The sequence below is a fragment of the Myotis myotis genome, unplaced genomic scaffold (genome assembly GCF_014108235.1).
Source record: "Myotis myotis isolate mMyoMyo1 unplaced genomic scaffold, mMyoMyo1.p scaffold_m19_p_38, whole genome shotgun sequence".
In the NCBI taxonomy this organism is placed as follows: Eukaryota; Metazoa; Chordata; class Mammalia; order Chiroptera; family Vespertilionidae; genus Myotis; species Myotis myotis.
The window spans coordinates 1119503-1135362 of record NW_023416344.1 but is presented as its reverse complement, the minus strand read 5'-3'; the positions used below and the strand labels follow the sequence as shown (position 1 = coordinate 1135362).

At 57.3% G+C, this 15860-nt stretch overlaps 1 protein-coding gene across 9 annotated transcripts in view; it reads left to right on the top strand.

Moving 5' to 3' along the window:
* ARHGAP39 (Rho GTPase activating protein 39) overlaps positions 1 to 15514 on the top strand; it is a 40581-nt gene extending 25067 nt beyond the window's left edge. For 4 of the 9 annotated variants that reach the window (XM_036303699.1, XM_036303698.1, XM_036303703.1 and 1 more), the window contains 7 exons: positions 704 to 1265; positions 8096 to 8188; positions 11257 to 11330; positions 12496 to 12695; positions 13216 to 13307; positions 13757 to 13926; positions 14053 to 15504. In XM_036303699.1, the coding sequence (XP_036159592.1) occupies positions 704 to 1265; positions 8096 to 8188; positions 11257 to 11330; positions 12496 to 12695; positions 13216 to 13307; positions 13757 to 13926; positions 14053 to 14247 (1386 nt within the window). In that variant the 3' untranslated portion in view covers positions 14248 to 15504. Of the gene's footprint in view, positions 1 to 703; positions 1266 to 8095; positions 8189 to 11256; positions 11331 to 12495; positions 12696 to 13215; positions 13308 to 13756; positions 13927 to 14052 lie in introns of those variants that run through there. The other 5 variants (XM_036303694.1, XM_036303695.1, XR_004966779.1 and 2 more) reach the window with 4 other exon arrangements.
* Positions 15515 to 15860: the final 346 nt, after the last annotated feature.

The following is a 15860-nucleotide window of genomic DNA, read 5'->3' as shown; positions in this document are numbered from 1 at the left end:
CAGGCTCCGAGTGTGGCTGTGGCTGAAGCAGAGGCCCAGCCAGACGTGTCCTCCTGGGGCAGCACCAGGCAGAGGCTACGGTCGGGCCCCAGGAGCCTGCCTGCACCTCCTGTCCAGGCTGCGGGGAGGGAATGTGGTGTCGGCTGATGTCCAGTCCTCACCTCCTGACTTGCTGTATGCAGCCGTGGCAGAGGGTCTGCACTGGCATCTGCTCACAAGGCCTCCCAGTGTCAGGCTCCTCAGTCCATTCCCAGCCCTGCCAGGGAACCGTGCCCTGTGACCTTGGGCCATCAGCATCCCCATGGCAGGGCCACCTTAGTGACCCTCCAGGCTAGACAGCTCAGAGCACAGGAGGACGATGGACAGTAAGACAGACAGGAAGAGGCGTCCTCCTGCCCCCAGACCTGTGCTGGCCCCCAACCCTAGGTCTCAGGACCAGGGAGGGGCCTTCTGGGTCCCTGTGCAGCCTTGCACGGGGAGGACACTCGCACATCTTTGTGAGGCTGTAGAGCTCGAGGAGGCCAAAGCTGGAGGCATAGCCTGGCACCATCGTGGAACGCCCTGCAAATGTTGCTGCCCTGCCTCCCCTCCAGCAGATCATTGAAAGCCCCTCCTAGACCCTTGGGACCTGTGAGGGGGCATGCCTGTCACCTGACTGGGTTACATAGGGCCCACCCCCTCATGGCCCCTCTCTCCTTCCCAGTCCGAGGACCTAGGCTCCTGTGCCCAGTTTGAGAGCGGCCGACAGCCCCGCAGTGTGATGCCCAGTGCCAGCTGCGTGTTCCCCACATTCACTCTGCGCAAGCCGTCCTCAGAGACCGACATCGAGAACTGGGCCTCTAAACACTTCAACAAGCACACACAGGGCCTCTTTCGGCGGAAAGTGTCCATCGCCAACATGCTGGCCTGGAGCAGCGAATCCATCAAGAAGCCCATGATCGTGACCAGCGACCGCCATGTGAAGAAGGAGGCGTGCGAGATCTTCAAGCTGATCCAGATGTACATGGGTGACCGGCGCGCCAAGGCAGACCCACTGCACGTGGCCCTGGAGATTGCCACCAAGGGCTGGAGCGTGCAGGGCCTGCGGGATGAGCTGTACATCCAACTCTGCCGGCAGACCACGGAGAACTTCCGCCTGGAGAGCCTGGCCCGAGGCTGGGAGCTCATGGCCATCTGCCTGGCCTTTTTCCCACCCACACCCAAGTTCCACTCCTACTTAGAGGGCTACATCTACCGGCATATGGACCCTGTCAACGACACCAAAGGTAAGGCCCAGCGCTTGGCCCTTGGCACCCCAGGCTCTGCCGCCCGCCAGGGAAGGGCCGAGCTGAGAGCTTCCTGGCCTGCACTGGGCAGTGCCCAGAGGCAGCAGGTATGTGGGGCGGGCACAGGCGCTCCAAGCAAATACCTCGTTTGTGCACTTGCATCCTCGGGGAGTCCCTCCTCGGCACTGAGGCCTGGAGAATAACCACAGGGTCCCTGGCCACAGGCCGACAGGTTGAGGGCCAGGACAAGAACTCATGGTATCCATGGCTCAGCCAGCTAGTGTCCACTCTCCTCTGAGGCCACTGTGGCCGGTGGCCCTGCTTGACGAGGTCAGGAAGGCCACAGTCAGTCCGCGTGCACTTGCTGCAGTCACTTTCAGCCGTCCTTTGGTCGGGGCAGTGACTACCCTGGCTAGGCTCAGGCTGTCTGCTCTGAGGAAAACTGGGTCCTGGAGGAGGGTTCCTGGAAGCAGGGAGGAGCATGGTGACTGTAGCGTGTATTGGCCCAGCCCTGGGTCTGGCAAGACACCAGCAGACCATTAGGGTGCTACAGACTGAGCTGGTCCTGAGCCACCCAAGGGGTCAGGGGTTGGGACCAGCATAGGTAGCCACCTGCTGACAGCTGCCGGGGTCAGGTGCAGGGCCAGCTTCCACGCTGGGCTCCTGAAGTCCATGTGTCGGGTTCACCTGGACCCAGGCCTGGTCTCCTTAAGGGAGGATTTGGGGCTATGGTGCTGCCAGCCAAGCGGCTGGACTGATTCCTGGGCCAGGCAGAGTGAGCACGGGGACAGGGCCATAAACTGCATCTGGACACACATGTGCACAGTCCCATGCTGACGAGCTCGACAGTCAGACATGCCACAGCCTGCTCTGCAGGACGACGGTGCACCAGCCTCGGCGTGGGGCCAGGCGTACGTGCACATGATGGGGCTGCGGGGCGGCACCGTGCTGCTCCCAGGGACGGGGATCGAGCATAGGCACCATCCAGCACGTCTGTTGCTTGGGAGCAGATCTTGGGAGCCAGGAGATTTTCGCACAGGCAAGCAGTTTTTGAAGCAGAATCCTGAACACAGCAGACAGATTTCCCCAGGCGGCTTCTGCATGTGCAGCCAAGCAGGCTGGTAGGCAGCCTGGCTCTGCTCAGTCTTCCTGGGCCTCTCCAGGAGCAGGGGGTCCTGTGGGCTCCAGGTTCAGCTCAGTGTCTTCCAAAGGCCTTACAATGTCACTCCTCTGAGTTGAAAGCTTGGAAGAGTGTCCACTGCTCAGCATACAGCCTGTAGGCCCTCAGGGAGTGCTTGCTGAGGTGAAAGGTAAGTGAGCAGTGTACAAAGGTCGGGACCTTCCTTCCTGTACTTCCTTTGGCACAGAAGTTTGTGCACTTGCGTCCTAGTGTTTGTGCTGTGAGGGCCTGGCTGGCGTGTGAGAGGGAATCGGATTGGCCTACGCAGCCATGGCTGAGTGAGGCCAGGATGGTCTCAGAACACCATGTGGCCTGGGCCCACACAGGAAGACTGGGTATCAGTGGGCACACTGGCAGAGACCTGCGTCTGGTCTGTGGGATCTGGTCTCACTTCTGTGTCACGGTGCTGCCCCCTGACCTTGAGACCTACTCCTAGTGTCTGGCACAGGCCCAGCCCAGCAATGAGCCCAGAGGAGAGGCTTTATGCTCCCTCCCATTGGCCCCTTCAAGAAAGTGGGTGCTGGCTGGTCAGCAAGGCAGGCCCATCAGCCCAGGAGGGTGCAGCCTCTGCTCAGAAAAAGGGAATTGCAGCCTGTCTCAGGAGCTGGCCAGGGCAGAGCGGAGCCTGCTCCCATGCAGGGCACCTCATCCTGGACATACTGCTTGCTGAGACCTAGAAGCCTTTGGTTCATCTGCTAGCATGTAGGTGACGTCTACTGTGTGGTCACCACCCTTGGGAACCAAGGCAGAACACGCTGAACCCTGGTTCACATGTTCCCCACCCCCAGACTAGCCTCATCTCAGACATGGTCACACCTTTATGCCAACCACCATCAGGAAACTAAAGAATGTGCTACTGAAAAACCCATGGGTCAAATAACAATCAAAAGGAAATTTAGAAAGTATTTTGAACGGAAAGAAAAAGAAAGTAAGACATTCTGAATATGTAGGATACAACCAATGCAGTTCTTAGAGGGAAATTTATAGTACCTACTAGTAAATACCAGCATATTTATCACAGTAAAAAAAAAGTGATACCCACTAGGAAAATAAACAGAAGGAAAGTAAACAGAAGGAAATAATGAAGATCGAAGTAGAAGTCAGTAAAAGAGAAAATTCTATATAATAAAAGGCTAATATGCAAATTGACCGAACGGCAGAACTACCGGTCACTATGACTCACACTGACTACCAGGAGGCAGATGCTCAAAGCAGGAGCTGCCCCCTGGTGGTCAGTGCGCTCCCACAGGGGTGCACCGCTCAGCCATAAGCCGGGCTCACGGCTGGCGAGCCCAGCGGTGGTGGTGGGAGCCTCTCCCATCTCTGCGACAGTGCTAAGCATGTCTGACTGCTGGCTTAGGCCCCTTCCCTTAGCGGGCCTAAGCTGGCAGTTGGAAATCCCCCGAGGGCTCCCGGACTGCAAGAGGGTGCAGACGGGGCTGAGGGACCCCCTTCCCCCACCCCCTCAGTGCACTAAATTTGTGCACCCGGCCTCTAGTGTAAAAATAATACAGAAAATCAGTGAAACAAAATGCTGATTATTTGAGAAGATCAATAAAATTGATAAGCCTCTAGCCAGACTGATCAGGACAAAAATAGAGAAGACATAAATTACCAACATGAAGAATGGGAAATGATATCACAGAGTCAACAGGTGTTCATAATAAGGAAACATTATGAACAACTTTATGCCAATAAATTTGACCATTTAGAGGAAATGGACAAGTTCCTTTGACACAAACTACCAAAGATCACTCAGTAAGAAATAGATAACCAAACTGCAACTTGCTGCAGGCAGGAAAATAGAGGGGGAATAAGGGGAGGAATAAATAACTAAAAAAGTCATGTCTATTACAGAAAAATCTTTGTTTCTATGCTGTATTTTTTTAACATATTTTTATTGATTTCAGAGAGGAAGGGAGAGGGGGAGAGAGAGAGAAAAGTCAGTGATGATAGAGGATCGATAATCGGCTGCCTCCTGCATGCCCCACACTGGGGATCTAGCCTGCAACTTGGGCATGTGCCCTAATAGGGAATCAAACCATGACCTCAACCACTGAGCCACGCCAGCTAGGCAGTTTCTATGGTTTTAACACTCTAGTCTATTAAAGAATTTTAATTGGCGCTTAAAAAATTTTCCACAAAAAATTCAAGGCCCAAATGGCTTCACTGGTGTAGTCTACCAAACATTTTATTGTTTGTATAGCAATTCTTTGCAAACTCATCTAGAAAATTGAAGTGGAAGCAATATTTCCCAACTCATTCTATACCAAAAGTAGAAAAGGACATTACAAGAAAGAAAAGCGCCGACTGTATTGCTCATGAACCCAGAGCAAAAAATTTTAACAATATTTTAGCAAATGGAATCCAACAATATATTAAAAGAATATATATCTTGAATCAAAAGTTGGTTTAACATTCAAAAATCATTGTAATTTTTCACTTAACAGAGAGAAAAAGGGAAACCACATGATCATGTCAATAAATGTAGAAAAAGCATTTGAGAAAATCCAACATTGTATTTCTGGCAAAAACGAAATAAACTAGGAATATAAGGGAACCTCTTTAACCTGATGAACGGCATCTGTCAGGGAATGGGCAGCAGGGTTCCAGCAGATATGTGCACAGCCCCGTTCACAGCGGGAGTGACCCAGCGCCCATCAGCAGGTGGATGGGTAAACAGTGCGCCCTGTCCGTACTCTGCAATAGTTTTCAGCCATAAAAGGGAAGTTCTCCTTTTTTGTATAATTTTTATTTTTTAAGCCTTGTTGAAACAAGGACACCAAAAATTTTGGTTGCCTCCAAAAAAAAAATTAGGAGAGAGAGAAATTTTTTTAAAAATTTTTATGAGTTTACTTGAGCCAAACTGATGACATAGGCAGGGAAGCAAGACCTCAAATGCCCCAGAGAATGACAGTTCTGCAGCTGCTTCTATGCACTTGGGACTAAAGAGGGGAGTAAGGGCGGCCCCCGGAGCGGGAGGAAGCAAGGCGAGGAGCGTGTCACAGTCGGGTTAACAAGCGCACACGCCCTCTTGGGGGTCAGGGCCCTTCGGGAGGCGTGGCTTCTGGTGCAGCGGGGCCTTGACGTGCGAGTTTAATTCGCTCCGTGACGGAGCTCGTAAATCACGTTACTCGTATGTTAAATCAGTTGTGAACGAGTGAGACGTGTGATGCTGGGCTGATGTGGTGGCGTTCACCGTGACGTTCGCTGCGCCAACTAGCGGTGGGGTATCTGAAGCTGGCTCGTAACCCGAATTTTAGCTCGCAACTCAAAGCAAAACATCGGCCGAGAGACGGCTCGGATCTCGAAAAACTCGTTAGTTGGGACACTCGTAAGTCGAGGCCCCACTGTATTTCAAAGGTAGGAAGTTCTGATGTGAACTATAACATGGATGAATCTTTAAAAATTATACTAAGCCCTACTCGGTTTGGCTCAGTGGATAGAGCATCGGCCTGTGGACTGAAGAGTCCCGGGTTCGATTCTGGTCAAGGGCACATGCCCAGGTTGTGGGCTCTATCCCCAATGAGGGGCGTGCAAGAGGTAGCCAGTCAGTGATTCTCTCTCATCATTGATGTTTCTATCTCCCTCTCCCTTCCTCTCTGAATTCAATAAAAATATTTTTTAAACATCCTAATATATAAAAACCCAGGGTCTGTAACATCCAAAACGACCAAAGGCTCAACTGACTGGAAGTCAGTCCTGCAGCCACGGAAACCCAGCACCGACTGCCGCAGCGGTGGGCTAGGCGACCCAGCACTGACTGCCAAGGATCAGGCCCGGAGACAGGCCTGGAGAGAGAAGCTGGGTCTGATCTGTAGCCTCCGTGGCAGCTGTTGATCAGCCCTTGCCTCTCTCTTTCTCTCTGGGCCTCCACGGGGGCTGCTGATCAGCCCCGCCTCTCTGATCAGGCCCAGAGACACTGACTGGCATAGAAACTGATCAATCAGAACAAAATCTGGGTGAACTGTGAGGAATCAATGGGTGCCTAGGAGGCGGAGCTTTTGACACTGACTGGCATAGAAACCAACCAATCATAACCTAATCTGGGTGAACTGCGAAAGCAGAACCTAAGGTGGGGGCTGAGGAGCGATTTTTAGGGCAACAGCTGTTTGGTGTAAGGTGTAAGAAAGTGGTTCCATTTTTCAATGACCGCTTTGGCAGTATAGTGCATATGGCTGGCTGTCAGTCCAGATACGGGGATTCTGTGTTTTTGTCTGCCAAGAGCATCTCCTCCTGCTGAAAAGGGCTCCCCCCCACCCCATTTAAGCAATCCTAGCCTATATAATCTATACCAATAAAAGGGTAATATGCTAATTAGACCAGGTCGACCGGACATCTGACTTCCTTCCAGACAAAGCCATGGTGGTGGGGGCCGAGGCAGAGGCAGTTAGGGTTGATCAGGCTGGCAGGGGAGAGCAGTTGGGGGCGATCAGGCCGGCAGGGGAGAGCAGTTGGGGGCGAGATCAGGCAGGCAGGAAGAGAGGTTAGAGGCAATCAAGCAGGCAGGCAGGTGAGTGGTTAGGAGCGAGCGGTCCCAGATTGCAAGAGGTGCAGGCTGGGCTGAGGGAACTCGCCCTGCACGAAATGCATGCACCAGGCCACTAGTAAATAAGTAAAAGATAAACCAGTTACAGACAAGCAAGGAGAGAAGACGAGGGTCCATGTGGAGGTGGGTCAGAGCTGGAGGCATCAGTGTGGAAGGCAGACAGCCAGCACACACATCTTCCCTGCAGTGCCAGCTGAGAACACCCAGAAGCAGTGGCATCCTCAATAGCATGACACCCAGATCTTGGTTTCTAATACCATTTTCTGTTAAAAGGAATCAGAGCTCCTTGGAGAAACAGCTGACTCTAGGGCTGGTCTCGGAATGCACACATTGCCAAAGCAAGGGTGTGCTGGAGGCGAGGGGTGAGGGGCGTGTCACAGGACACAGGGACCACCCACAGAGCTTCCGTTCCCATAGCTGCAGCAACTGAGCAACAAAATGAAGTCGCATCAGACTATAAGCCAAAGTGTAAAATCAACATCTGTATTTCCATCCCGATACAAAAACAATTAGACAGATGCCCCTTGTGCAGGGTGTAGACGGCCCAGCCTTCCTGTGGCCCAGGCATGACTTCCTTCTTAGGGAGCACAGGCAGACAACGATGGGGAGCCCCTTGTGCAGAAGGGAGGGGTGCCCGGAGAGCCTGAGCAGGCCCAGAGTGCAGCCATTTCAGAAGGCAGTGCGCCCCTGCCTTTCTGTGCTAGATGGTTATAAACTGACTGTCCCCTCCCCATACCTTTCTACCCTTCCCCATGGCGCCCAGAGGGCCCCTGGCACCTGCCCAGCCACCGGCCCAGATAGCTCAAGAGACACCACACATCTGTCTGGGGGCACACCCTGTCCCCAGAGTGTGAGCAAGAAGCGGCCGCTTACAGGATACTCGTCTCACCAGCACTCCTGGGCTGGGGTCCCCACATCCCCGCGGCGCATTGGCTGATGGCCCTGTCGCCCCTGCGGAATCCAGCTGGGAGGCAACAGCTTCCCCACTGACTGGGCAGCCCTGCAAGCCTCGGGGCCTCCTGCAGCCACAAGGGGACCAAGTGGGCATCACTCCGTCCGGCCTCTGTGTTCGTGGTCCTCATGGCTCTGTTTGCTCCCCAGTGACACAGCACATGAAGCAGCTCCTGGACAGGAACTCTAAGAAGAAGTCCAAGTTGAGAAAGAAACCCAAGCCCTATGTTGAGGAGCCAGATGGTAGGGCCTCTCTGCAGCCCCGCGCTGCTCTGCACAGCTCTGCTCTGGCCTCGGCCACCTGGCCTCTCTAACCGCTTCTGGGCTGGGGTTGGGCACTAACCTCAGCCTCCAGCCTCCTGAGCTGGAGGCCCTGGCCATCGATGGGCTCCTGGGAGAAAACGCACGTGCCTCCAGGTCAGGCCTCCTTGGAGCCCCGGCTCAGAGCCACACCCTGCCCAAGCTCTAGGGAAGCCGTTCACCTGAGGCTGCCCTCCCTGCTGGGCACCTGAGCACTATTGCTGTCAGACCCACCTCCCCCGCCTTCTTCACTCTGCTTACCTGCTCCTTTTCCCCTGAGACTACTCCACTGGGCCCTTCCTCAGGGCTGCCCTGGGCAGCAAAGGGGCAGCTGGGACCCAGGATTTCTGGCTGTCCTTGGTCTCCCTGGCACAGGAGTTGGAGGAGCTTTGAGCTCCTGCCTGGGACCACTCTTTTTTTAAAAAATATATTTTATTGGTTTTTTACAGAGAGGAAGGGAGAGGGATAGAGAGTCAGAAACATCGATGAGAGAGAAACATCGATCAGCTGCCTCCTGCACATCTCCTACTGGGGATGTGCCCGCAACCCAGGTACACGCACTTGACCGGAATGGAACCTGGGGCCTTTCAGTCCGCAGGCCGACCCTCTATCCAATGAGCCAAACGGGTTTCGGCTCGGCCCACTTCTTGAGAGTCAGCTGCAGCAGCAGGTGGGGCTGGGGGGTGCAGTGATCCTATCCCTGGGACCTGCAGCCTGGGCTGCTGTGGGTAGGAGGCGTGTCTGCCTGGCGCAGCAGTGGAGACTCTGGGAGAGCTGCTTTTATTGTCCCTCCGTGGGCCTGTCTCCCTACCTGTAACACAGGATGGGTGTGTCCTGGTGAGTCCTGGCGAGGCCAGGTGGGCAGTGGGCTTGGAACAGAACACCCACAACACTGCCAGGGTTTCCCTGGGCTGCCATGGGCACTGCTGACCCCCGGCACTCAGCGGACACCCCACGTCCTGGCCCAGGAGGCTGTGCCCACTGCAGCACATGGTGCAGAGGGGTCTGTGCACTCGTGGCCTCAGTCTATGGTCCACCCTGTGATACCAGCCTCTGAGGTCAGCCCTTCAGCCCCTGGGAGACAGGTGTCCCCGTCCCATCCTGCCAAGGAGGGGCCTCAGCCACAAAGGCTGCATCTGGCCCGTCACCAGCTGAGAGGCGGCAGCCTCTGGGCCTTTAGGTCACAGCCTGTAGGAGAGGCTGGGTCAGGCCCCAGGAAGCCTTGGGACAAGGTCAGGGGTGTCTCCCACAGTGCCCAAGACTAGGGACAGGAAGCACTCCCCTGCAGGAGAGGCAGGCCTGCCCCAGTGAGGGCCAGCAAGTCCTTGCTGCAAAGTGCTCCCTGGGCTCCATTGCTTGAGCACTGTCCATTCCAAACCGGAGCTCACCCGGAAGGGCCACGTCAGCCTGTGGCACGAGGATCCGTGCCATGTCCACAGCAGCTGTCAGAGGCGGCACCTAGGGCTCTCTGCCAGGGTCAGTGTTCCCCAGGGGCCTGAGATTCTCTAGGTGCAAACAGCATGAGAAATGTTTGGGGTTTTTTTTGTTTGGTTGGTTTACGTTAAAAAAGAATCCCCTTGTCAGTTTTAATGACAAAACTCTTATGAAAATTAGAAATGAAAAGATGTTTATGACATAAACATGTTGAGTGTTTTTAAAAAATATTTTTATTAATTTTTAGAGAGGAAGGGAGAGGGAGAGAGAGAGCATGGATGCAAGAGCGAAACATTGATCAGCTGCCTCCTGCACGCCCCCGGCCCACGATGGAGCCACAGCCGGGCATGTGATCTGGCTGGGATGGGACAACAGCCTTTCCAGGCAGGGACGCTGCCCAGCCACTGGCCAGGGCTGTTAGTGTTTTTCATCCTGGAGTCCACGGACCCCATGTCCGCACAAAACTGATTTATTTAAAAGACTCAGATGTTTCGATTTGAGACTTGGGTCTAGAGGCCTCCCTTGGGCAAGCAGGTGGGCCCAGCAGGGTACAGTCTAGCCCAACTGTCTGTCTGTCCCTTGGTCTGCAGCCTGTCAGGTGGCTTCTCTGGGTTTGGCCTCACTGTGTTCTCTGTCCACTGCTGCTCCCCTTCTCTTCCCCCTCTGGGCTCCATATGTTCCAGACCCACCTAAGCAAGGTCTCCTTCTCTCCCTCCTCCCTCCTCATCTCTGTGTCTGGAGAGCCCTGGCCAAGTCCCTGAGGTCCTTGCCCTTAGAATGCTGCCCCCCCCCGCCCCCCCAGCCAGTGAGAAGGGGGGGGGGCTGCCAGGGACAGAGGTGGAGGCAGCTGCAGACTCTGAAGGCAATGCTTCCCAGGCAGAGTCTTTCCAGGGTACTGTCCTCCCAGCGACACCCAGGCTCGGACACAGGGCCTCCCTTCCACACTTGTCCCCTTTGCACTATGGACCAGGCCTGGGCCTCCCTCTCCTGACCCCCACCCAGGTAGCCCTCAGCCCCGCAGGGATGGGTCCTGGGGCCAAAGCCTTCTCCCAGGCTCCCCATGAAGAGAAGGGCTGCAGGAGAGCAGGGCCCCGTGTCCAGCCAGCCCGACCTCCCCTGGTGCTGGCCCAGCGCAGCACGTCCTGAGGACCCCCAGGTGCTGCAGGGAGATGGCTCTGCAGGGCCAGTGGGGGAGGGAGCCTGAGGTTTGGAGGCCCTGGAACCCAGGCCTTGCCCTGTCCTTTCTGTGACGACTCCTGGGGAACAGACCTCCAACCCAAACTGCCCTTCCTGGACGGATGGGAGGAGGGTGGGCCAGCAGAGGGGTTCCTCCTCCAGCCTGACTCTTCTGGAGGTGAGAGGAGTGCCCCTTCTGTGGATTCTGCTCCAGAGGACAGCCCAGGAGAATGAGGACCCACTGCCCTGGGCTGGGGTGGGCAGGAGCCTGCTGGCCGCCCGGGACGCTGGCCGAGGCTGCCTCTCCTCACCCCTCTGCTGCTTCCTCTCTCAGTCGGGCTGGCTGCAGCCCCTGCGCCACACACCTCCACGCCAACCGACCAGCACCCGTTCTTTTCCAGGCGTGGCGATAAGCACGTATGCCAAGTACTGCTACCACAAGCTGCAGAAGGCAGCCCTGACGGGGGCCAAGAAGGTACACGTGTCTCCCGGGACAGCCCTACAGGGTGGGGAGGCGGGACCCCCGGGCAGCCTACACATCGGGGCAATAACAGCCAGGGTGTGGAAGGTGCCGGAGAGAGTCCACTGGGATGGGCAGCCAGGAGTGCACCCCCGGGTCCGGAACCGATGCAGACGAAGGGGCGTGTGGCTGGGCTGGGGCCTCAGGCCACCAGTCTTTGTGAGGGTGGCAGCAACCCTAGCTGCCCCAGGCCTGCCACCTTCTGGCTGGTGTGGCTGGGTCAGAGGGCAGGCGGAGGGGCCACCCCTCCCCAAGGAGACCTCCCCCGGCAGGTGGGCTCAGGGGACTGTCCTGCTCCTTTGCTCACACCGGGCCACCCGCCAGCCATGGAGGTCTGAGAGCCCAGACTCATCACAGGCTCCTGCCAAAGAGGGGCCCCACCCCACAGAAAGGTGAGCCCGTCCCACGTGGGCAGGCGGGCAGGTGGTTCCAGCAGCACCCTCCCCTACTGCTTCCCTGACATCTGCCTCGTGGGGACCTCCCACCACCTGGAGGAGCTTGGCAGCCACAGCCATCCACCCTCTGGCTCCTGTAGAGGCAGGAGGCCTCGTTACACCACCAGCTGGGCCTTGTTCCTGGACTGTTGGCACCTGCAGCCGTCTTCCCCTTCCATCCACCCTGGGCAGAGTGGGGAGGACTATCTCACCCCTCCCCCTCCTCCCTTTCCACCCAGGAGCCCCTCAGGCCCTCTTACACCTGACCTCCCACTCTGTTGAGGGCAACTGCCCCCCACTATCCTGGAGCCTGGTCTCCCCTTCCACTTCCTCTCCCCTTTGAATGCATTGCTCCAGCCCTGCCACAGACTTCAGAAGCCACCACTGCACCCACCTTGGCCCCTCTGTGATCAACTGTGGCCCCCATCTGCCAGCCTGGCCCCTCTGACCCAGGCAGCTCGCACTGGCCTGCCCAGAATCATTCCCACCCTTCTCCCCGGATGCTGTAGGCAGCCCAGCAGGAGGTGCTGGTGATTGGCCAGGGAGTCGGTGTGTCCCCAGCTCTGGCTGGGCAGAGACCCGGAGTTCAAGGGGATTCTTAGAGAAGAGGGGGCGGCCAAGCCAGGGTAGTCCTGGGGGTGGGGCTGGGAGCTAGGCCTGGCGGGACAGAGCGGCTGTCTTTGCAGGGACTGAAGAAACCCAACGTGGAGGAGATCCGGCACGCCAAGAACGCGGTGTTCAGCCCGTCCATGTTCGGCAGTGCCCTGCCGGAGATCATGAGCATGCAGAAGGAGCGCTACCCTGAGCGGCAGCTGCCCTGGGTGCAGACCCGGCTGTCTGAGGAGGTGCTAGCGCTCAACGGTGATCAGACAGAAGGCATCTTCAGGTGCCCAAGGCCTGGGCCCGGGGGTGGGTGGGGGGGTGGCTCCACTGTGTGTCTGGGACTTCAAAGCAGCCAGTGAGGCCAGTGTTCGTTCAGGTGGGGAAAGGCACCCTGGGAGGCAGGGCCGGCCATCCTCAGGAGGCAGAGCCAGGCGGGAGGGCTGGCTGGGTCAGTGCCCCTGCAGAAATGGCCACAAGGACTCAGCGAACGCTCGGACTTGAGCCATGAGCAGGCTGAGATGGGAGCCAAGAGTGGCAGCAACCCAGCCGGCAGTCCTCACCGTGACAGGACAACTCCCTGCCCATAGCAGTGGGACTTGTCTCGTCACCTGCTGTCACGACTCACCTGCCCAGGCCCCAGAAAGGCAGCTGGGTAAACTGATTGTGGGTTTGGGCCTCAGTGTCCCTAAAGAGGAATACATATGTATGGGAGTGGGAAGGAGTCCCATGGGGGTGGGGGGACGGGCTGAGCAACCCTGCTGGGAAGCCAGGCTCCTCCTCCCTGACACCCTCCTTCTGCTCAGAGTCCCCGGGGACATTGACGAAGTGAACGCCCTGAAGCTACAAGTGGACCAGTGGAAGGTGCCTACAGGCCTGGAGGACCCCCACGTCCCTGGTGAGCCCCAGGCCCCTGGGCAGCAGGAGCAGGCCCAACCCAGGTGATGTAGCGGCTCCCAGTCCATTTCCAGCAACGGCCGCCTCCTGTCCACTGGACAGCCACCCTGGGTCCTCCCTCCAGCCTTGCCTGCTCAAAGCAGCTGCACAGCACCTCCCCCCCCCCCCCCCCAGAGAAGTCATATTTTGGGCCTGCATAACCCCCCGCCTCCAGGATCCGTCCTGGCTCTCAGGTTCATGACCTCATAGGCCTGGGTCATCGCAGCCCACCTCCGCCAGGTGGACCCTCGTCTGTTCTGCCAGTCGGCCCTCAGGCTGCCTGCTGCCTGCCCCCTCCCCCCCAAGGCCCCTTTCACGCTCTTGTTGCGGAGTCTGTTAGGTGCTCCATACTGCTGTCTGCCTAGGGGTGCCAGCCCTTGGGCCTGGCTGAGCTACTCACTGTGTCTGCAGCGTCTCTGCTGAAGCTGTGGTACCGAGAGCTGGAGGAGCCCCTGATCCCGCACGAGTTCTACGAGCAGTGCATCGCGCAGTACGAGAGCCCAGAGGCTGCTGTCGCTGTGGTGCACTCGCTGCCCCGCATCAACCGCCTGGTGCTGTGCTACCTCATCCGCTTCCTCCAGGTGTGTGGGGGCCCACGGACGCCCCACCCCACCCCGGCACCCCCCCCACTCCAGGCACGCTCTGCCCCACCGGATGCCCCTCCCAGGCATGCCCTGCCTTTGCCCACCAGCCACTGCCTCTCGCAGGTATTCGTGCAGCCTGCCAATGTGGCCATCACCAAGATGGATGTAAGCAACCTGGCCATGGTGATGGCGCCCAACTGCCTGCGCTGCCGATCCGACGACCCGCGCGTCATCTTCGAGAACACTCGCAAGGAAATGTCCTTCTTGCGCGTGCTCATCCAGCACCTGGACACCAGTTTCATGGAGGGCGTGCTATAGCGCGTGGGCTGAAGGACCGAGGGTGGGGACAGAGCCAGGCTCGGTGCACCAGGGCAGGGGAGCACGTGGGGAGGGGGGAGGGAATGCCCCAGCCATGGAGGTAGCATGCCAGGCTCCAGCCACGCCCGACCCAGCCCTGGAACATCACCCCCCTCCCCCAGGACTCCGCCAGGGTAGAGGGACTTTGAGAAGGGTGCCTCTGACTCCACCTGCCTCATGGCCAGTTCCGGGCTACTGCCCCATCCCCCACCACAAGCCAGCCGCGGGTCAGCCCCAAGAAAGTGCCTTCTGTTTCCCGGAGCCAAGTGACACTGCCCCACCCGGGCACCGAGGGCACCAGCAGCCTCCCAGGGGCTCCTGTGCTCAGCCTGGGCCTGGCTTGGGCCCTCCCAGGTTGCCTCTCTCTCCCTCAATCTTCTGACCTGCAGTTTCCTCCCTCCCCAGCCCCCATTCCCTAGCCACCTGTGGCCTCCAGCATACTAACTGCACAGGAGTTTGGGGGCTCCAGGGCACTGAGCTATCCAACATCAAAGCCTGGCCCAGGCAGAGCCCCGCAGGCTATCTCTGGGTGGGGAGGGACCCCCAAACCAAAGTCCTCTGGGGGGGACAGGCGTGGGCAGGCATTCTTGGGGCAGGGTGGGGGAGGGACGAGAGTATTTTTTCTTGGTGTAACTATAAATTCAGAATCTATCCTGCAGCCCAACCCTCCTGTGTATAGAGATATAGAGGGAAAGATATAAGAACTACATTTGCTAATGACATAGTTTTAACCCAAATGCTATTTATCTCCAAGCCATCCTAACCTGTCCTCTGTGCAGAGCAAGTTATCATTCCTTTTTCTTCTCCACTTCTTGGCTTCTGACCAAAAACCGGACCCTGCCCCTCCCCAGGGGGAGAGGGAAGGAGCTGAGGGCGCCCAGGACTGCCCTTCTTGGAGGCCAGAGCTGGGGAGAGAGGACCCCTAGACTCTCAGTTTGTACATTTTCCATTTTGGAATTTTCAGTTTCAATTATAAAACTTAATTTCTCCCCAGTTTTTATATATATATATATTTTTAGAGTTGAGTTTTTATTTATTAAAAAGCCCGGCCTTGCAGAAGCTCGGGTACCCTTGGGTGGTGTGTCCTCAGTCGGGTGATTTTGGGCCTGAGTGGGGCGACCTAGCCACAGACTTTTGCTCTGACGCATGGACTGAAGAGGTGACAACTGTGTGAATAAAGTACATATGGAAACTTGGGAGCCATGGTCACCGATGTTCCTAAGGGTGGCTGCGGGGGTATGGCCAGCCGGTTGCTGGTAAGGGCCTCTGGATGGACAGGCCAGAGGAGAATGGGGGAAGCAGCAAGTTGGGGGGTGGAGGTGGTGAAGGCGGGTGCGGGGAGAGCAAGGCTGCTGGGGGGGGGGGGGGGGCGCGCGCGCAAAGAAGCAGCCCGGCCCGAGGAAGGAGACTCTGATCCTGGGCTACCTGTGGTCACTGGGGTAACGGACTTGACTCCGAAAACCCAGCAGGATTACCCAGGGGGGTTGGGCCTTTTCTGATCTGCCCTCCCCCAACCCGGCACAGGCTTCTGGACAGTTGGTTCAACTCCTCTTTATTCAGCACCTGGTTGACAC